Consider the following 20,017-nt stretch of genomic DNA (forward strand, 5'->3'; position numbering starts at 1 on the left):
CTTTTAAGTGCTCAAAATACAGCATTAAGCAGATCTTTCTCATCCTTGGCAAGTGAGGAGCAACTATTTTCAGGGTTTTAATTATCTATCCCATAGCTGTTTGGGCCTGCTCTCAAGTCTAAATTTGTAGATACAACACCAAACAGATCACACTCATTCATCCATTTATGCATTCAATAAACCAATCAATTTATTTCTCAACATAGATGCCTTCTCTGGCTCCTGAGTTGGCAACTTTTCCCCATGTTCCCAAGCCCTGAGGCCTTCTCCTGTCTCATCATGCAGCGCTTTTGCTTTTCTCCTCTCTCCCCCACCGACCAGCAGCAGTTAAGTTCATTCTGTGTTATTCATCTTAGCATCCGTACCATCTAGTTTAGCACCTGCACCTAGCAGACCTATTTAAAAAAAAAAAACAGAACAAACAAAAAAACCTTAACTGAAGGAGGGCTGCTAGTTCCTGGACATACAAAAATTTTTGCAGGGACAGTCCCTATCCTCCAGGAGTTCACAATTCAGGACTAGACACTGTGGGGCCCAGCCTGACAAGTGCAGTAAGTGCGCTCCCTGGATTGATTCCAGTGGTGGAACAGAGGGACAACAAGGCAGCGCAGGGGGGGTGGGAGGTGGGGAGAGATTTATTCATTTATTCCACAAATATTTGTCAATCACCGGAGCACGAGAATCATACGCAGCACATGGTAAGCTCTCAATATCTGTTACTGAACGCAAGCTACTGGTGTAGGTGTTGGGAATGCAGCAGCTCACAAAACTGCAGTGGTCCGTGCCCTCGTGAAGCTCACAGTGTATCAAAGGACGACAGAGAAGACGTAATTATGTAAAATTGTGCTACATGCCCAGCAGGAAAACAACGGGCGGCTGGAATTCTTGTAAGGGTGTTAGATCTTTCTGTTGGGGGCAGCCGTGGGCGGATTTTGAGCAGGAGTGGCCATGTGGGGGACGGACTGTGGAGAGCGAGAAAAACTGCAGGCAAGAAGAGCTGGTAATTCAAAGATGCAAATATTTTCTGCTTGGCTGGAATAAGGAGCGTGTGTTTAGGGTCGACATGGTGGTTCGTTGCGCTCGAGGTTCTCCGGGGGTAGGGGGCTGCGTTTTGAGTGAAAGCTCAATTGCCCAGGCGTGCAGGGCGGGCTGAAGGGAACTGCAGCCCCAATTCCCAGTTTTTTCGGACTAGGCATATTTAGGGTCCTCCGTTCCCCAGACCTGCAGAAGCACTACCTCGGGTTCGGATCCTGTCCGCAACAGGTCACCAAGATCGCGAGTGGGAAGGGCCCACGCACCACAGCGATCACCCCTTCTGCACCCGGTTGGCACCACCGCGCGGGCGGGAGAGGGCGGAGCTTGTGTTGCGGACCTAGGCGGTGGCGTGGACCCGCCCCCTGCCCCAGGCCCCGCCTCTACGCCCCGCTGATTGGGTGAAGGCCACGGAAGGGCCGGGTGTCCTCGGGAGGCAGGGGGGTCGGGCTGAGGCGGGCGTGCTGATTGGTCCGGCTGGGATTAGGTCATCGCTAGCAGGTTCGAGCGGCCCGGACGCCGGCAGGGCGGCCGAGGCTGCTGTGAGAGGGCGCTCGAGGCCGCTAGAGAGCGAACAGCCGAAGGAGGCGGGGAGTCGGCGGCCGCACTCGCTCGCCTGCTCGCTCGTTTCCCGGCACCGTTGCGGGACCGTCGCTGCGCTTCCTGCCCTCCAGCCGCTCCGTGGCGCGCCGCCGGAGCAGCCGCCCCTCGGCCGGGTCCCCACTCCGGTCAGGAGTCGTGCGCACCGGCGGACACCGCGCGGAGGGCGAGCCGGCGCCACACCTGTGGAGCCGGCGGGCGTCGGGGGTCCCGGCCGGGGTCCCGCCGCGTGCGTGCTCGGGGCTGCGGGCCTCCTGGGCTCTGGGGGAGGCGCGTCCCCCGGCTGGGCGACGCGGGCACCATGGGGCTCCCCGCGCTCGAATTCAGCGACTGCTGCCTCGACAGCCCGCACTTCCGAGAGACGCTCAAGTCGCACGAAGCGGAGCTGGACAAGACCAACAAATTCATCAAGGAGCTCATCAAGGACGGGAAGTCACTCATCAGCGCGCTCAGGAGTGAGTGTTCCGAGCCCGGCGGGGACGGGGCCCTGAGGCGGCAGGGCGGTCGGGCGGCTCTCGGCCCTGGGCGTCCGCGCGCCGGCGGCTCCCGTTCCGCCCTGGGGGCCCTGGGGGACGGCTGTAGATGCTTACAGTGGGGCGAGAAGGGTCCGTGGGATGGGCGAGCCAGCAGCAGTCGGCGAGGAGGGGGACCGGCCGCTCGGCCGTTGGCGTTCTGGGCCGGCCGGGACGTGACCGAGGGCGAGCGGTGCTCTGGGGCACGGCGGCTGGGTGTGCGCGGCACACAGGTGTCCCGGGAGCGAGACGCCAGTGCCTGGCGCGCCGCACCCCGTTGGGAAACGCCATCGCGGCCACCGCTCCGGCTCCCTTGGGGGAACACTCGCTCACCCCTGGGTACCCAGCCGGGGAAGCGGAACGTGCCCTGCCAAGGGGGCGCTGCCTCCCCTCAGGAAGAGGCGGCTCGTTGATTGCTTCGCTCTCTGTCCGCCAGCCAGCCCGGGGCCGCCGGATTCTCCGAAAGGCACGGGCGCTGCCAGGGAAGGGCTGGGTGGAATGGTTGGTTAGCTCGCGGTTCTGGGCGGTAGTGGCAGCCGGTAATCCAGGGCCGTGTACGTGTGCAGGTTCTGATTCTTGTGTTTAGCAGAAGGTGACAGCGGTGGGAGTACAGCATCAGAGTGTTCCTTTACTCTAAACTGTGGGCGAGGGTTTAAAAATAGAACGAACATATTCTCTCTCCCTCGCTCTCCTTTTTACCTCTCCCATTATCCTTGAAAACTCAAAGGTTTTGAGGGAATGTCCTCCGGCCTCACTCAGAAAGCAGAAGTTTAAGCTCATCCTTTAAGATTCTGGAGCCTTTTGTAAAACCGTTATATCCTTTTGGTGGGGCGCGGGGGGAGGGTGAGATTTGCATTCAGTGTATGATTTTCTCTTGACTTTTGCAAATCCAGAGAGTTTCTCCTGGCCAAACAAGAGTGTTCCAGGGATGAGCTCTTTGGATTGTGAGGTCGTTTTTGATGCCTTTTCAGTCTGCCCATTTAAAAATAGTTCCATCCATCTTTCAGTTTTGAGAATCGGGAATGACATGAAGGAAGACACTGGAAATGTCTTTGACTTACCTTTTCTTGTCTGTGTGATGGATTTCTTAATAGGTGATACCTTTCAGCTAAGACAGGTTGCACTGGCTGAGTGGGGTCCTACCTCTGAACATTGTTCCCAGGCCTCTTGAAAGGAGACTTCCAGAAGTCAAGTGCCTGAGATGTCATTTTGTGATCCTGTTGCTTCTAAAAATGAAAAGGGAGATAATGGAACCCCAGGACAGCAATTGCCAGTCTTTTGGGGGTGAAATACACATAAAATTGTGGTGTGATGAGGTTCCTCAGAGGCAGGGTCTCTGATGACCTGAAGCCTATTCTTCCTTTCTCCGTGACCATCCTTGGTTCAGGGAACACTCCACCCCTGGTTTGGGGTAAGTTAGGGGCTCCCTCATAGATTGGACCCACGAATTTTGATTGCATCTCAGCCTGGGTTTAATTGGGCTTCTGCTTTATTCAGCAAACATATGGAGTGCCTGCTGTGTGCTAGGTACTGCTCTGGGCCCTGACAATGTAGCAGTGAATAGTCTGTTGCCCCTGTGGCTACAGAGACTGACTCCTTGCCAGTGAGTTATCTCATGTTATTCATTTTACAAATGAGAACACAGGCTTGGTGGAGTCACTAGTCCAGAGCCACACAGCTCCAGCAGTGGGGCCTAGTTTTGAACCCCTGCATGGTCTGAGCCAGAGTTGGAATTCCTGCTAATACAGAACTCTTAAGCCTTTCCCATCCTGCTTACCCAGAGTGGACCCCCTGGACCAAGCCTACTAGAATTTGGAACTGTATTTGTATGTCCATCTTGAGTATGAGTAGGGTGCATTTGTGTGACTGGAAATTTATTTGCCTGCTACTCTTTTTTTTGGCAGGGGTAAGAATTCCTTGGGTAGGAGGACATGATGCAGTGATAGGGTTTAAGAGTTATTTAAGTTATCTAATGGAATGGAGCAGCCCTGTAACTTGGGGGAAAGACTAGTAAGGAACTAAATGTTTTAATCTCTGTATGTCCAGTTGTATGTATTAACTATACTCTTTGCTACTCTTACTTAAATAGGTCATGTGTGACCTCTTCAGTGGAAAGGGTGGAGTTCATCACTCTTTCCCAGATTTCAGGCATTCCATTATCATTAGGTGCTTGCTGCAGTATGTATTACTATCTTAGTATTTGTGTATTAGTTTTCTTCTGTTCATCTTTCTCACTACTGAAAATGTAAGGTCAGGGTTTTTAAAACTAATTACGCAAAACAAATACATAATTATATAAAGAAACCCAGATTAGATGTTTTACAGTCTTTTCCAGCTATAAAATTTTATGGTTTTATTTTGTAATTAGCATTCACAGACCTTTGGGTTTAGGTTTCCTTCATGTGTTAATCTGAGGCAATAAAACTAGCCTTTTGGGATTGCCAAAATTCAGCTAGATCATTGTTATTACTACTTTTATTTTATGCATGAAGAAACTGAAGATCAGAGAGGTCAATAACCTGCTCAAAGTGACAAAGCAGTTAAGTGTACTTGAACCCAAGTTGTCTGATTCCAAAGACTGTGCACTTAACCCTGAAGCAAAACTGTTGTTTAGGTCAGTTGTCTCTTGAATCCCCTTGAGAATCTGATAAACAAATAACCCCCTTCAAGTTTTTCCCTGGAGTCCAAACCTCTGGTCTGGATACATAGAAGATAAACAATAAAATATTTGTGACCTACCTTGGGGACTCTATGTCAATTTTTTTCTGTCCTGATTTGCCCAGTTCTTTTCTGTGGGTGCTCATATGCTCAAGATTTGTTCGGTGCCCTGATGAATCAGTGTTTCAGTTGGGAGGATTTTGCATGTTCAAGACTTTGTTTTTCTGTAGAGATGATAGAAGCTGGAGATGAAGTTCAGATTTGTAGAATTAAGGTTTAGCATTTCCTGGGTTCGAATCTTAACCCCATCACTTAATGGTTGACTCTGGACAAATCACTGAGCCTGAGCTGCTTCTATGCAAAATGGTAGTAGCCACCCTGACCTTCTAGTTTGAAGACTAAATGAATCAGTGCTTGTAAAGAAAGCACTTAGTTTGGGCCCTGGTGCATAGCACTGCTCATGTGTTGGTAGTTATAATCATCTTCCAGCATTCAAGGTTGTCAAGACTCAGAACAAAAGTTAGTAAGAGCAGGGGTATATATTTTGGTTTGGGTGCAGGGAGTTAGGCTTATGCCTTCTTCATAAGTTACACAATTGTGTATGTATTAACCACTGGTGGGAAGGATCCTGATTATCCTGTTTGTATAACATGGCTATGCCAAAAAAGTTCCACAAGTTAAAAAAAAAAAAAAAAAAAGAATAAGTCTCCCAACATACTTTCTGTTCCTAATAACATCTTGGTAACTTAAATTTTCATCTTTCTTGATAGATTAACATACCCTCTCAGTGGCTCGGCTGGCTGCCTCTCACTCTCTTGCCTTGCAGGAAAAGCTCAGAGAATGCTTTGGACTTCAGGGCTGGTCTCATGGACCCAGTGGCAAACCAAATGTGGTTTCATAGAAATGAAAGTGAATTAGGCTGTTGGTTTTGAGGGGTGTTATGGGGTTTCAGGAATTTTTTCTTTCCATCTTGAGAGTTGGCTTACGGACTTACTGCTGTAAATTTGGCTTCTGCTTTCTGAGATAGAATGAATAGCCTTATTCTGGTAGTTGAAGGTGGGGCAAAATTTCAAATTTTAAAAATATCAACTCTATTAAGATATAGTTCACCCACTTACAGAATCCAATTCAGAGTTTTTTAGTACTTTCATAGAAATGTGCAGTAATCCCCACAATCAATCTCAGAATATTTCCATCACCCCAAAAGAAATCGGATTCCCATTGGTAGTCATTCCCCATTTTCTCCCAGCGCCCCCCAACCTATGTCCCCAGCCCTTGTCAACCACTAATGTATTTTCAGTCTTTATAGATTTGCCTATTCTGAACAGGTGCAGTTTTAATAGTTTTCCTCCTAGGTGGTGGTGACCAACTTTAAGAACACAATTTTTCATTGGAATTTCAGGTAGGAGAACTTTGAATCCATAAGCTGCTTTTCTTCAGTGGGCTTAACTAGGGGTGAAATCCCAAAGATGAAACTGTGTCCCAGGGCTAGGAGAAACCCAGGTATGCCTTTGTGTTTCAAACCCATGAGTGGAGAGTGGATTAGTTCTGGTTCATGGTACTGTGATGGATACAGAGGAGATCAAGATAAAACTAAGAATCTAGCCCCTTCCCTCTATGAACTTTAAGTCAACTTGGGCAGGGTATATGATGTTCCATAAAACCTTACTTTGGGGTCTTATCCTGCTGGGTGACATACAAAATGAAGTGAATGTGTTTATATTTCTGTAGTTGAGCCTGTAGTATTCATGAGCTTTTTGGAGATGTGGTTTTGTTTATTGAGCACTTACCAAGTGTCTGTCCCTTTGCCAAGTGTCCACATTTTCTCATTAGTCCTTACCACTGTCCTGTGAGATGAATACTCTATTTTTCTGTATTTTAGAGTTGGGTAACTTATCTAAGGTCACATAGCTAGGAAGTTGTGTAACCAGGTTTTGAACCTGACAATAGACTGTATGGCCTTCTCTTGAACATGACTCTTCTTTGCCTTCAGTAACCGTATTGGTACTGAAGATGCAAATTCTTCATAGATCTAGACCCTAGAAAGGAGAAGCATGCAGCAGGTGCTAGATTAAGTGAAAATATTGTCCCAGTGGTTTTTCAGACTCTGAGACCTGGGTAGGCAAAGAATAGCTAGTATTTTGTATTGTGCTTTGAAGTATTGTTTCTTTCCATCATAGGATTAAAGAACCATTATAAACTAGATTGGCAAATGAGGGTGTCTGGCTATCTCTTGGCTTTATATAATAATAGAGTTTCCCTTTGGGGAAGCACTGAGTGATTATCAGTGAATCTTTTTTTTCTAAATAATTTTTAAAATGTACTTTTATATCAAAACCTCAATGAGATGCCACCTCACACCAGTCAGAATGGCGAAAATGAACAAGTCAGGAAACGACAGATGTTGGCGGGGATGCGGAGAAAGGGGAACCCTCCTACACTGTCGGTGGGAATGCAAGCTGGTGCAACCACTCTGGAAAACAGTATGGAGGTTCCTCAAACAGTTGAAAATAGAGCTACCATACGATCCAGCAATTGCACTACTGGGTATTTACCACAAAGATACAAATGTAGGGAATCCGAAGGGGTACGTGCACCCCACTGTTTATAGCAGCAATGTCCACGATAGCCAAACTGCGGAAAGAGCCAAGATGTCCATCGACAGATGGATGGATAAAGAAGATTTGGTATATATACACAATGGAATATTATGCAGCCATCAAAAGGAATGAGATCTTACCATTTGCAACGGCGTGGATGGAACTGGAGGGTGTTATGCTGAGTGAAATAAGTCAATCAGAGGAAGACATGTATCATATGACCTCACTGATATGAGGAATTCTTAATCTCAGGAAACAAACTGAGGGTTGCTGGAATGGGGGCGGGTGGGAGGGATGGGGTGGCTGGGTGATAGACACTGGGGAGGGTATGTGCTATGGTGAGCGCTGTGAATTGTGCCAGACTGTTGAATCCCAGATCTGTACTTCTACAAATAATGCAATATATGTTAAGAAAAAAAGAAGAAGAAGATAGCAGGAGGGGAAGAATGAAGGGGAGTAAGTCGGAGGGGGAGACGAACCATGAGAGATGATGGACTCTGAAAAACAAACTGAGGGTTCTGGAGGGGAGGGGGGTGGGAGGATGGGTTAGCCTGGTGATAGGTATTAAAGAGGGCACATTTTGCGTAGAGCACTGGGTGTTATGCACAAACAATGAATCATGGAACACTACATCAAAAACTAATGATGTAATGTATGGTGATTAACATAACAATAAAAAATAAAAAATGTACTTTTATAGCATTAATTTCTTTTTTTAATTAAAAAACTTTAAGTTAAGATATCATTGACATATAACTTTTTATTAGTTTCAGGGGTACATGATTCTGTATTTGTATATGTTGTGAATGATCACCACAATACATCTAGTTAACATCTGTCCCCATACAGTTACAATTTTTTTTCTTATGATGAGAACTTTTAAGACCCACTCTCAGCAACTTTCAAACATATGCTACATTATTATTAACTATAGTCAATATGCTGTACATTACATCCCATGACTTGTTTATTTTATAACTGGAAGCGATTCTCTTTTAGTTGGTTAATAAAGCCTCAAAGAGGAAGGCCAGAAACCTATTCCCTGGTCTTATTTGATAAGATAAATGGTTTATACTCTTTGCTCATTAAAACAAGTAAAAAAAAAACCAACCTCAAGAGTTGCATGCTTTATTATTTTTTCTTTTTTGAATTTATTATTTTTTTTGTAAGAGTTGCATGCTTGAAATCATGTCACACTTTTATAGTTCTTGAGGATTTGGCATAGGCTTTTTGCATTAGTGAGATGAGCCCTTCATTTGAATGGCCTCCCAAAGGACATTCATTGCCAACCTGCTTTGTTTAGGAGTAATTATATTACTTACAAAATCCTAATAGGACAAATGGGTATGGAGTTAGGTAGCAAAAAGGTTTTCCCAGTTCCTTTGCTTTGCTTTAGCACCTTTCAAATAAAAGAGGGGGAAAAAGACATTTCCTAATTATTTGTAAATGGTAATTTGTAATATTGACATTTGGAATATTACTCATATAAATATAAACAACAGTAAATTATATCCAAACATGATTTTGTAGTTTTTATATAACATTGACTTTAAAAAAAAGGTTCTTCCACTTTATTAATCCATTCTGTTCTCTATTGGGTTGAATAAATTGCATCTAATCTATAGTCCTCAACCTACTGACAAAGTTTTAAGCTCCCTCTTATAATTAATAGACTATATTTTTAGGACAGTTTTAGGTTTACAGAATAATTGAGTGGAAAGTATAGTGAGTTCCCATATAGCCCTACACACCTATTCTCTATTTCCCCATTACTTTTTTTTTAAGATTTTATTTATTTGAGAGAGAGAGAGAGCATGAGCAGGAGCAGGGGAGAGGGAGAAGCAGACTTCCCTGCAGGGAGCCTGAAGCAGGGCTCCATCCCAGGACCCTGAAATCATGACCCGAGCACAAGGCAGACGCTTAACCAGCTGAGCCACCCAGGCGCCCCTCTATTTCCCCTATTATTGACGTCTTGCATTAGTGCGGTGTGTTTGTTACAGTAGTGGTATAGTGTTATTAGCTAAAGTCCACAGTTTACATTAGGGTTCACTCTTTGTGTTATATATTCTCTGGGTTTCGATAAATGTTTAATAACATGTATTGGCCATTGCAGCATCATACCGAATGGTTGCACTGCCCTAAAAATCCCCTTTGTTCACTTACTCATTCCTATTCCTCTATTTTTGGCAACCACTGCTCTTTTTACTATTTTCCTCGTTTTGCCTTTTCCAAAATGTCATATATTGTGCTCGGTATCATAGGGTGTTTAACCTTTTCAGATTGGCTTCTTTCATTTAGCAATATGCATTTAAGATTCCTTCATGTCTTTTTGTGGCTTGATTGCCCATTTCTTTTTATCACTGACAAATATTCCCTTGTCTGGATGTACCATATGAATGTATCCATTTATTTATTGAAGGGCATCTTGGTTGTTTCCAAATTTGGGCTGTTATGAATAAATGTTAGGATACAAACATTTGTCTGTAGGTTTATGTGTGGACATAGGTTTTCAGCTCATTTGAGTAGATACCAAGGAGCACAACTGCTGGATCATATAGTAAGAGTGTGTCCAGTTTTGTAAGAAACTGCTGAACTGGGGCGTCTAGGTGGCTCAGTCATTTAAACGTCTTCCTTCAGCTTGCGTCATGATCTCAGGGTCATGGGATCGAGTCCTGCATCAGGCTTCCTGCTCCTCGGTAAATCTGCTTCTCCCTCTCTCTCTGCCCTTCCCCTCTGCTCATGCTCTCCCTCGCTGTCTCACGCGTGCATGCTGTCTCTCAAATAAATAAATAAAATCTTAAAAAAAACAAACTGCTAAACTGTCTTTCAAAGTGTTGTACCATTTTGCCTTCCCAGGAGCAAAGAATGAGTTCCTGTTGCTCTAAGTCGTCACTAGAATTTAGTGTTGTCAGTGTTTTGGATTTAGCCATTATAACAGGCATGTAGCGCTCGCTGTCTCATTGTTTTTTAAATTTGTGGTTCCCTAATAACACAATGTGGAGCATCTTTTCATATGTATTATTTGCCAGCTGTGTATCATCTTTGGTGAGGTGTCTGTTCAGATTTTTTGCCCATTTTTTAGTTGGGTTGTTTGAGTTTATTTATTGTTGAGGGTTTTTTTGTTTTTTTGTGTCTGTCTGGTGAAGTACACATAACACAGAATTTACCACTTTACACTTCTGTAGGTGTACACTTCCTTGGCGTCCAGTACATTCACAATGTTGTGTAACCAGCAGGGCTATAGCTTTCCAGAACTCTTTCATTATCCCAAACTGAAACACTATACCCATTAAACAATAACCCTTATTCTCCCCGTCCTCCAGTACCTGGTAACCACTTTTTACTTTCTTTTTCTATGAATTTGACTACTCTGAGTACTTCATATTAGTGGAGTGATACAGTATTTGTCCTTTTGTATCTGGTTTATTTCACTTAGCATAATGTCTTCAAGGTTTGTCCATGTTGTAGCATGTGCAAGAATTTCATTCCTTTTTGTGGTTGAATATCTTATTTGTTGGGCTTTGATTACCAACAACTATCATTAAGAAAGACTATTCTTTCTCCTTTAGAATTATAAAAAGGTTTTTTTCTGCTCATTTTTCCCCCCACAGAGAATGATCACTAAAAGTTGGAATTGACCTGTCAATTTATCATGAGTGCCTCTCATGAACATGTTTATGGTTATTCCTTTCTTTAAATATTTATTTATTTTAGAGAGAGAGTGAGCAAGCACAAGCAGCAGGGGCAGGGAGAGGGAGAGAGAATCTCAACCTGACTCCACGTTGAGTGTAGAGCCCAACAGGGGCTCAATGTCATGACCCTGAGATCATGACCTGAGCAGAAACCAAGAGTCAGATGCTTAACCAACTATGCCACCCAGACGCCTCTATGGTTATTCCTTTTAAAATAGCCATTTGTTGTAGGTCAGCCTGTTTTGGGGGAGTTGTTTTTTGCTTTAAAAGCTTTATTGAATTAAGAAATTCACCAGTTTTAAGTGTACAATTCATTCATTTGTAGTTAGTTTACAGAATTATGCAACCATCACCCCATTCCAGTTTTAGAACATTTCTGTTACCCCAAAAAGGCACTTTTTATTCTTACCTCAAGCCTCAGACAACCCCTAATCTACTTTTTCCTGTCTCTATAGATTTTTCTTCTATGAAAATTTAGGCTGAATGGAATCATACTATATGTGGTCTTGTGCATCTGGCTTCTTTCAGTTAGTAGAGTGTTTTTAGATTAATCCATGTTGTAGCATGTGTCAGTGCTTTGTTCCTTTTTATTGTTGAAGAGTATTTCATTTTTAAATTGTACTTTCTTTATCCATTCACCATTGGATGGACATTTGGGTTCTCATTTTTGGCTCTTACAAATAATGCTATAATGAAGATTTGTGTATGTCTTAGTGTGGACATAGGTTTTCATTTCTTATTTCATTTCTTACACAGGAGTAGAATTGCTAGGTTGTATGGTAAACTTCGGTTTAATTTTTTAAAAACCTGCCAAAATGTTTTCCACAGCAGGAACATACTTTTAAATTCCCATCAGCTTTGTACAAGTGTTCCAATTTCTCTACATTATCATCAGTACTTGTTATCGTCTGTCTTTTTTATTGCAGCCATCCTAGTGGGTGTGAAGTGGTTAATCCTGGTTTAAATTTTCATTTCCCTGTTGATAATGATGGTGAGCATATTTTCAAGTGCTTATTGACCATTGGTGCATTTCCTTTGCTGTAATGTCTGTTTAGATTTTTTTGTTGGGCAGTGTTTTATGTCTTGGATTTTTCCCTTCGTCCCATAAAACTTTTGATGATTAAGTGAACAGCACTCAATATATTTTCTCATTTGTCCTCTTTTGGGGATTTTTTTGCTTCTATTTGCTTTAACCTCAGATGCATTTGACTGCTCAGTTATAGAATGCCAGGGCTTAGGATGGTGGTTCTTAGGAGGCTGAATTTCAGGTTTCTGCTTTTGTAAGGCCGGCAGCATCCCTTTGGGCAGAGGCCCCAGGCTGGACTTCCTAATTCTGATCATACTTATGTTAATGATCACATACTAAGCTAATAATCACAAGCCTCATGAATTGATGAAATGAGAGTGGGTCAGGGAGGAACAGTAATCACCACTGAGCTGTTGGGGAAAGGAACTAATGAAGGTGACTTTGTTATCTTGTCAAGGCCATTGCATTTTTAAAAAGCTAGGCAAGGTAGGGATTCCAGTATGAAGCTAATAACAAAGTGGCTTTGCTAGATTTAAATTTCTGACTGACCTTGGTTTTGGCTTTTAAAATTATAATCCAGTGTATTTCAAATGATAGATTTTTTGCAGTCAAAGGAAGACTTTCATTTAACAAATATGGAGTCCTGCTCTGCTCTTACCATGTCCTCCAAGCCCTAGAGTCATGGTTTTTAGGGTGGCAGAAGTCATAATAAGGTGGGAGAGTGCATGGGGTGTTGAACACCAGCAGGGAGGCCAGTATGGTTGGAGAACAGTGATGGCAAATGAACAGGGAGTGAGTCTAGGAGCCAGGCCATGGTCTGAGTCCCAGAAAGGACTCGGTGTTTCATTCTAAGTGTGATGGAAGCCATGGGAGGTTGTGATGTGATCTTGCTTTTGTGTTTTTGAAAGATCCTTGGGCTGCTGTGGAGAATAGATACAGTGGGGCAAGAATGGAGGTAGGAGACCAGTTAGGAGCTGTTGTGACGGGAGGTAAGAGGTAGTGACAGCTTGGGCTAGGGTGACAGCACTGGAGATGGTAGTATTTTGAAGTAGAGCCCACAGGATTTGCTGTTTAATAGGATTTAGGCTCTGAGAGAAAAGAGTGAAGTCAAGAATGATTCAAATGTTTTGGCTAGAGCAGTTATGTGAATGATGGTGCTATTTTCTGAAATGAAGAGGACTTGGGGGTGATGAGGTTTGGCGGGGGAAATTAACAATATGAATGAATGAATGACCTAAGCTTATAGTGTAAAGATGTAAAAAAGTACACAGTTTGTTCATGAATACATTCTCTTAAGAGCATCAAAGAGTATGGAAATATACAGAGTAAAGAACCCACTTTCCTGACTTAACCAACTGCCAACTTTTTTCTTGTTTTTTTTCTGTGCATATTTGTTTTTTTCTTCATAAACGGGATTATACTATATGAATTATTCTCTGTCTTGGTTTTCTGATTAATACTGTGACTTAGAGCTCTTCCATGTCAGTACCTGTACATAGTACATTATTTTCTCTCTCTCTCCTTCCTTCCTTCCTTCCTTCCTTCCTTCCTTCCTTCCTTCCTTCCTTCCTTCCTTCCTTCCTTCCTTCCTTTCGTTAAAGTAGGCTCCACACCCAACATGGGGCTTGAACTCATGACCCTGAGATCAAGAGTCACAGGCTTTACCAACTGAGCCAGCCAGGTGCCCCATAGTACATTCTTTTTAATGACTGCAGAGAGTTCTGTGTGGATATACCGTAGCTTATTTACCTACTCTCCTCTTGAAAGATATTTGAATTGTCTCAGTTTTTCACTATTAGAGAAAGTGCTGCAGGGATGATTTGCACACCTACCTTTGTGTGTGGGTTCCAGTATTTCCATGGGAGAAAAGATTCCCAGGATTCTTAAATATTCCTGGAAGTTTCCTCGATATGGAATTGTTGCCAACCTCCAAGTTTTACAGTCTCTTTGAGATCTATTGTTTAGGTCCTTTGCATCCATCCATATGGCCAGTTTATGTTTGTCTTGTGCTCTTTTGAGTGTGTTAGATTATGTTTCTGAAGCTTCACCTTTTGCTTAAATTGGAAGCATCCTTAACAGAACAGGCCCATGGGGTGTCTGGGTGGCTCAGTCGGTTAAGTGTCCGCCTTTGGCTCAGGTCATGATCCCAGGGTCCTGGGATCGAGCCTCGTGTCGGGTTCTCTGCTCATTAGGGAGCCTGCTTCTCCCTCTCCCTCTGCCTGCTGCTCTCCCTGTTTGTGCTCTCTCTGTCTCTCTTTCTGTCAAATAAATAAATAAAATCTTAAAAAATAGAACAGGCCTTTCTATTAGACACTGACATGGATTCTACAAGAACCATGACATGGGGGAAAAATCGTGTGAGAGAGAGAGAGAGAGAGAGAAAGAAAGGGATTGGAAGAGAGAGACAGAGATTACAATTAATTGGCTGTGTCCTAATTAGCTTTGGACCTGTCCAGTAAGTTTTCTGAGCTCTAGCTTCTTAGGGATAAAATTTGAGTTGGGATGGGGCTTTGCCTTTGTTTAATAGACTAGTCCAAGCTCAAATATCAGGGACCAAGAAGGAACTCACATTTGCTAGGGTGAGAAAAACAGCATTAGTGGCCAGAGGAATGTTTACAAATTTGAGTCACTGGGATTTACACATTTCTGTAGACACCCAGAGTGGAGAAATAGAGGAAATATTGAGGAAAGCAGCTTGGCAGTGTGGGCCAGAAGCTGTCACGGCGTGTTTACATCTGGCTCATTTCACCTTGGTTGGAAGGCACAGAATGCTTCAGAGGGTGAGCTTGGAGGCTGGGCAGTTGCCTACTATATTTAGAAAAAGGAGATTCCTGAGGTTAGAGTGGTCTCTGTGTGTGTGCATTTTCTTTGCCAGATGGACAAAGGTTTTAGGGGCTTGGGAATTCTGGACCAATCCTTGTTAACTAGCTGGCTTCTCTGGGCCAAGCCAGTAGCTGCACTTTGACTCTTGTTGCTGCCACAAAAGAAAAGCCAAAATAAACCCCATTTTACATGGTTTGTAAAGACATTACAGGTAGATTTCAAAGCTCCTATGATCTTGCTATCAGATGTGCTCTTACGTTTACTCTAGGCTAATTTGAACACTTCGAAATCTATGAATTGGCTCTTTCTGTGAGACTTTAGATAGATTTCCAGGCAGATTAAGTTAGCCTGAGGCAGTTTTTGTGCCATGGAGACTGTCTGTCAAGCACATAGAACTAAAACCTTAACAGAGTCTTGACGGAGTGTGTCGTTATTGCACTTTGGGTCAGGTGTAGAAAATGATTATTAGTTGAGCAAATAAACTAAAATTAGAAAGGCATTTTTACTTTAATTCATACCTATATTCTTTTAAAAACGTTTATCTAAGTAGGTAATACCTTTACGTGGTACATAGTTCAAAAGGGAGCAAAAAGGAATGCGAGTGTCCCTCCAATTCCTCCTGCCTCCTGATCCCAGGTTCTTGTACTGGAGGCAACATATTGCCATTTCTTGTGAATTTTTCAGATAAAATTTATGCACATGCCAGCAAATACATATTTATATATTTTTCGGTAGCCTGCCATATGCACTGTTTTGCATAGATTTGCATATTGTGCAGTTTTAATGTATTTTAGATCTTATTGTACATTGGTACATATAGAGCTACTCATTTTTAACATTCCATTGTACTCCATTGAATGGATATGACATAGTTCATTTAACTAGTCCCCTAATAATAGATGTTTGGATGATTGCCAGCCTTTTACTATTACCAGAACATCTTGGTACCTGTCATGGGCACTTGTGAGTAGATCTGTAGGACGAATCCTAGAAATGGAGCTGCTGGGCCAAAGGATATGTACTAGTTTTTATTTTGATAAATATCCCACAGGAGTGTTTTTGGAAAGTTCTGAGTGAAGTGAATTTTATAAATCATGATTTTCGTGTAGGAAGGAAACTCACTATTTTATTACTAAGTAGCCTCTGTAATTAAACAATGCTGAGAGTTTTCTCCATTTCTTACTCCCCAGTCTGTACATAGTGTTGATTCTGGGATTAAAAGCCACAACAAAATCTTTCCCTAAAATGAGACATAGCTGTAACTAGGAATCTCTTGAAGGTAGGGCCCCAGAGAACTTGTTTGCATAACTAGTGAGGTTGCCATTGAATTTTTATCTTTGCACAGCATGTGCATCATTCAGGAAGTTTGGCAGGTGTTAAAAGAGGGCAGTCACCTGCCTTTGGTGACTGATGATCACGTCGACTTTGGGCCAGAAGGCACGCCTTCTCTGTCAGCAAAGCTTTTCTGGGCAGTGGAATTTCTGGGGAGTGGTGAGGGAACAGGGTGTTTTATCTGACGTCTCTCTTGCCGTTGCCTCTCCCACCACGCTTAGCACTTTCCTCAGTGGAGGGTAGGATAGTGCCACCTGTCCCGTGTGGTCTCTACTTCACTGCCTGTGACAACTCATGTTGGGATGGAAGGTTCCTAGTGGTAGGGTTTCTGGGACAGGGTGGGCACGGTCACTGTCTTCCAGGTGCTCAGCATCTTGAAGCAGGGGAAGCACAGACAGCCCACAGTGCAATTAAAAGTTTAAAAGGGTCGTGGAGGAAGGAACAACTCTGGGAAAGGCAGGCCAAGGCTTATCAAGTTCAAGGAGGCAGTGTTCCTAATGATAAGTCATTATTTAAAGCCACCTCTTAGTTTTGCCCCACCTTTACTACTGTTTATTTACTTTGAAAAAGTCTCCTTATTAAAAAGTACATTCATTTCAAAAGGGAATTTTACAGCATTCTGAAATTACAGGTTTGATGTAATTAGCAGTATTTTTTTCTAAAATATGTTCACATAGTCATTAAATCATAATCATTAAATTGAAAATTATTTGTCATTGTATCACCTAAAATACTCCCATGTTGTACCAGTGATTTGAGCTTTAATCTGCTTAATACTCTCCCAAGGCAGAAATGTATGAGAAAATGGATACCATCTGGTCATGGTGCCTGGAAGGAAGGCGGGGGGAAGTAAGGATATGTTTCTCAGACTAGGTACAGGTGTTGGGGGAGGTGACAGTGTGCCAGGGAGTCTACAAAGCAAGTGACAGGGAGTACACTTTGCTGAAAATCTGGCTCGCTCAATGGAATCATTATTTGAATATTCATACAGACACTGATAGATTATAGGGGAGAATGCAAGATTCCATGGCATTTTTCTGAGGAGGCATGATGGTGTGGGCGAAGAGAACATGTAGTCAACAGCAGACCGAGGAGGGAGGAGGCCAGGGTGTCTCCAGTTTCTATTTTAGTCTTGGGGGTATGGTTGAACTCTGTACCACAGGAGAAATGTGGTGTCTGATAGGGGATACGGGGCTAAGTAAGGTTTGTCCTTGTTGAGTTGTTCCATGGAATATATAGGTGGAGGCATCTACAAGGCAGTGGGGAAGCACAGGTCTGATGTTCTGGAAAGAGATGGCAGGTTACTGGTGTAGGTTTGCCTCTCACCAGGTGCAATTAGAAACCCAGGCAATGGTTCTCAGCCTTAGCTGCGCATTGAAATCATCTGAGGAGCTGGGACTCATCCCAGAAGATTCTGATATAATTTGTCTGGGTTGCAATGTGAGCATGGGGAATTTTTTTTTTTTAAAGATTTATTTATTTATTTGAGAGAGAGAGAGAGAGAGGGAGGGAAGGACAGAGTGCACAAGTTGGGGGAGGAGCAGAGGGAGAGAATCTTCAAGTAGACTCCGCACTGAGTGCTAAGTCTGATGCAGTGCTCAATCTTATGACCCTGAGATGGAGACTTGAGTTGAAACCAAGAGTCGGACACTTAACTGATTGAGCCACCCAGGTGCCCCGAGTCTGGGGAATTTTAAAAGCTTTTCTGGAGATTCTGATGTGCAACAAAGGTGGAGGACCACTGACTTGGAGAGGGAGAAGAGACTGAAGGCCAAAATTAAGGAGAATAGCAACATTCAGCAGAACAGGTGGGCAGAAGAGGGTGGGAGAGAGTTTTGCTCTGATGACAAGGTGTTTCATTTTGGATACAGTGGGTGAGGGCTTGCCCAGAGTCCTTTGGATTTGACATTGGAAGTGAAACTGCAGAAACCTAAGTACAAGAGTGATAAATATCCACCTTATAATATTGTGAGGAATAAATGAGATAATTGTAGGCATTGTGTTTAGCAGAGTAAGCTGGCACATGGTAAGTGCCCTGTAATTGGAATGTGCTGTTATGGACATTTCTGTAGGTTGTCCTTGTTCTAAGGTGGTGGTTCTTAAACATGAATGTGTGTAAGAATTCCCATAACTGAGGATTCCTGGTCTCCCCCAGGGAGACCTCACCTAGGGTGAGGTCTCGAAATCTGCATTCCTTGCAAGGCCCCCAGGTGATTTGCATGAGGGAGTCCTTGGAATTGGCTGGAAGAGATTTTATATAAACTTCTCTCAAATCCTCTGTTCCCCTTTAATGTACAAAGCTGTGCCAGCTAGCCTCATGCAGGGACCTCTCAGGTTTCTGGAAGGAGTCATTACGAGAGGTCGAGGAATGGTTTGAAAGGGTACAAGTTCTAACGACTTCAGAACATCTCAGCTTGTGGCTCCGTGCCTGGGATCTAGTTGTTCCATGAGCTTGGCCTGTTGAGTCTGGACCCTTCTGTAGCACTGGGGGGTGGGGAAGCTCCTGAAAGGAAATGTTATGTTCAGGAGCAATCACAGGGCAGACTTTTTTCCCACAGTGAGTCTTGGGTGCTCTTGTCAGGGTTAAAGTCATTTGGGGTCAGAGCCTGTAATTATGTTGCACATTTTTTTCTTCAAAAACATTCAGGAAGCATAATGAGCTGGCTGAGCTGTTGCACAGCTCCAGGGGACTCAGTGTCTGGGGGAGATTAGGAGGGAGACTGGCTTGAAGGCTCTGGGGGAGGAGAGTGAAGTGCAAACCCAGAGACCTGATCTCACCTCCTCCTGGCTCAAAGGGGCCCTGGGGCAACTCATTTCTGGCCACAGCCTCCTCCTTATCTGTGTTCCTATCTTAGCTGGTTCTCCGCAGTCTGAGGGTGACAGGGCACACCACAGCCGCTGCTGGTGAGACCCCTGGGTGTCACTGGGAGGAGCTCAGTGCTGCTTTCCCCCTGTTGTTTGCTTCTTAAGAAATCCCATGGGCTGCTTTTCCACGGGCAGGGCTTTCTTGCATTTGCATCTGACTAATGCATTGAGATGTTTGACATACATCCTACCACTGGGCTGCTTATCCAGCAGATCACTAGCCTCACAACTGCCTCTGCAGGCAATATTGAGGCCAGGCAGGCACTGGGGATGGATGCCTCCGCACCTGCAGCTTTGCCCTGTCCCTGCTGTGGCCCGCTGCCTCTGGCCTACGGGCCGGGCCTTGGAGGCTACAGACAGCCTTGCCTACCGAGGTCTCCGGGCCCTCTGACTGAAGCCCGCCTTGAGCTCAGCATGCAAGGTCAGTGAGCTACCATGTTGCCAGCTCCATTTAGAGCAACAAGATGGTTCTCTCTTTGGAAAGAAATCCTGTTTCCTCTTTACATAGCCAGCATGCTTGTAATCAGTTCCTCAGCAGGGAAGCTCTGCTCCATTGCATAGAAAATTGGAGTGGAACCGAGAGCTTTTGGCCTTAGTGTCTTTTGGGATATGACTTTGGCTTGCTTTTCATCTCCCCCAGCTCATCTGGCCAGCATAACTTCACACTATACTGCAATGAAAAGACAACAGGGCTTGGGGTTTGTGCTTGGAGTAGCGCAGAGTCCAAGCATGAATATGATCACCAGCTGAAGATAACTTGAAATGGGCTTGTTTTCACAAGTCTGCATTCAGAATGTTGGGATTTAATCTCCCCCATCCCCTTGAATCTGGAGAATTGAGTCTCTTTCAGAAAGAAGAATGAAATGTTTTTTGATG

General features: G+C 44.0%; 1 protein-coding gene across 10 annotated transcripts in view; it reads left to right on the forward strand.

Moving 5' to 3' along the window:
* Nucleotides 1-1,527: 1,527 nt before the first annotated feature.
* The window catches only part of ARHGAP26 (Rho GTPase activating protein 26), a 449,937-nt gene continuing 431,447 nt past the window's right edge, over nt 1,528-20,017 (forward strand). For 3 of the 10 annotated variants that reach the window (XM_035727449.1, XM_035727445.1, XM_035727454.1), the window contains exon 1: nt 1,934-2,087. In XM_035727449.1, coding sequence (XP_035583342.1) covers nt 1,934-2,087 — 154 coding nt within the window. Of the gene's footprint in view, nt 2,088-20,017 lie in introns of all 10 variants that reach the window. The other 7 variants (XM_035727450.1, XM_035727448.1, XM_035727451.1 and 4 more) reach the window with 5 other exon arrangements.

The sequence above is a fragment of the Zalophus californianus genome, chromosome 5 (genome assembly GCF_009762305.2).
Source record: "Zalophus californianus isolate mZalCal1 chromosome 5, mZalCal1.pri.v2, whole genome shotgun sequence".
NCBI classification, from domain to species: domain Eukaryota; kingdom Metazoa; phylum Chordata; class Mammalia; order Carnivora; family Otariidae; genus Zalophus; species Zalophus californianus.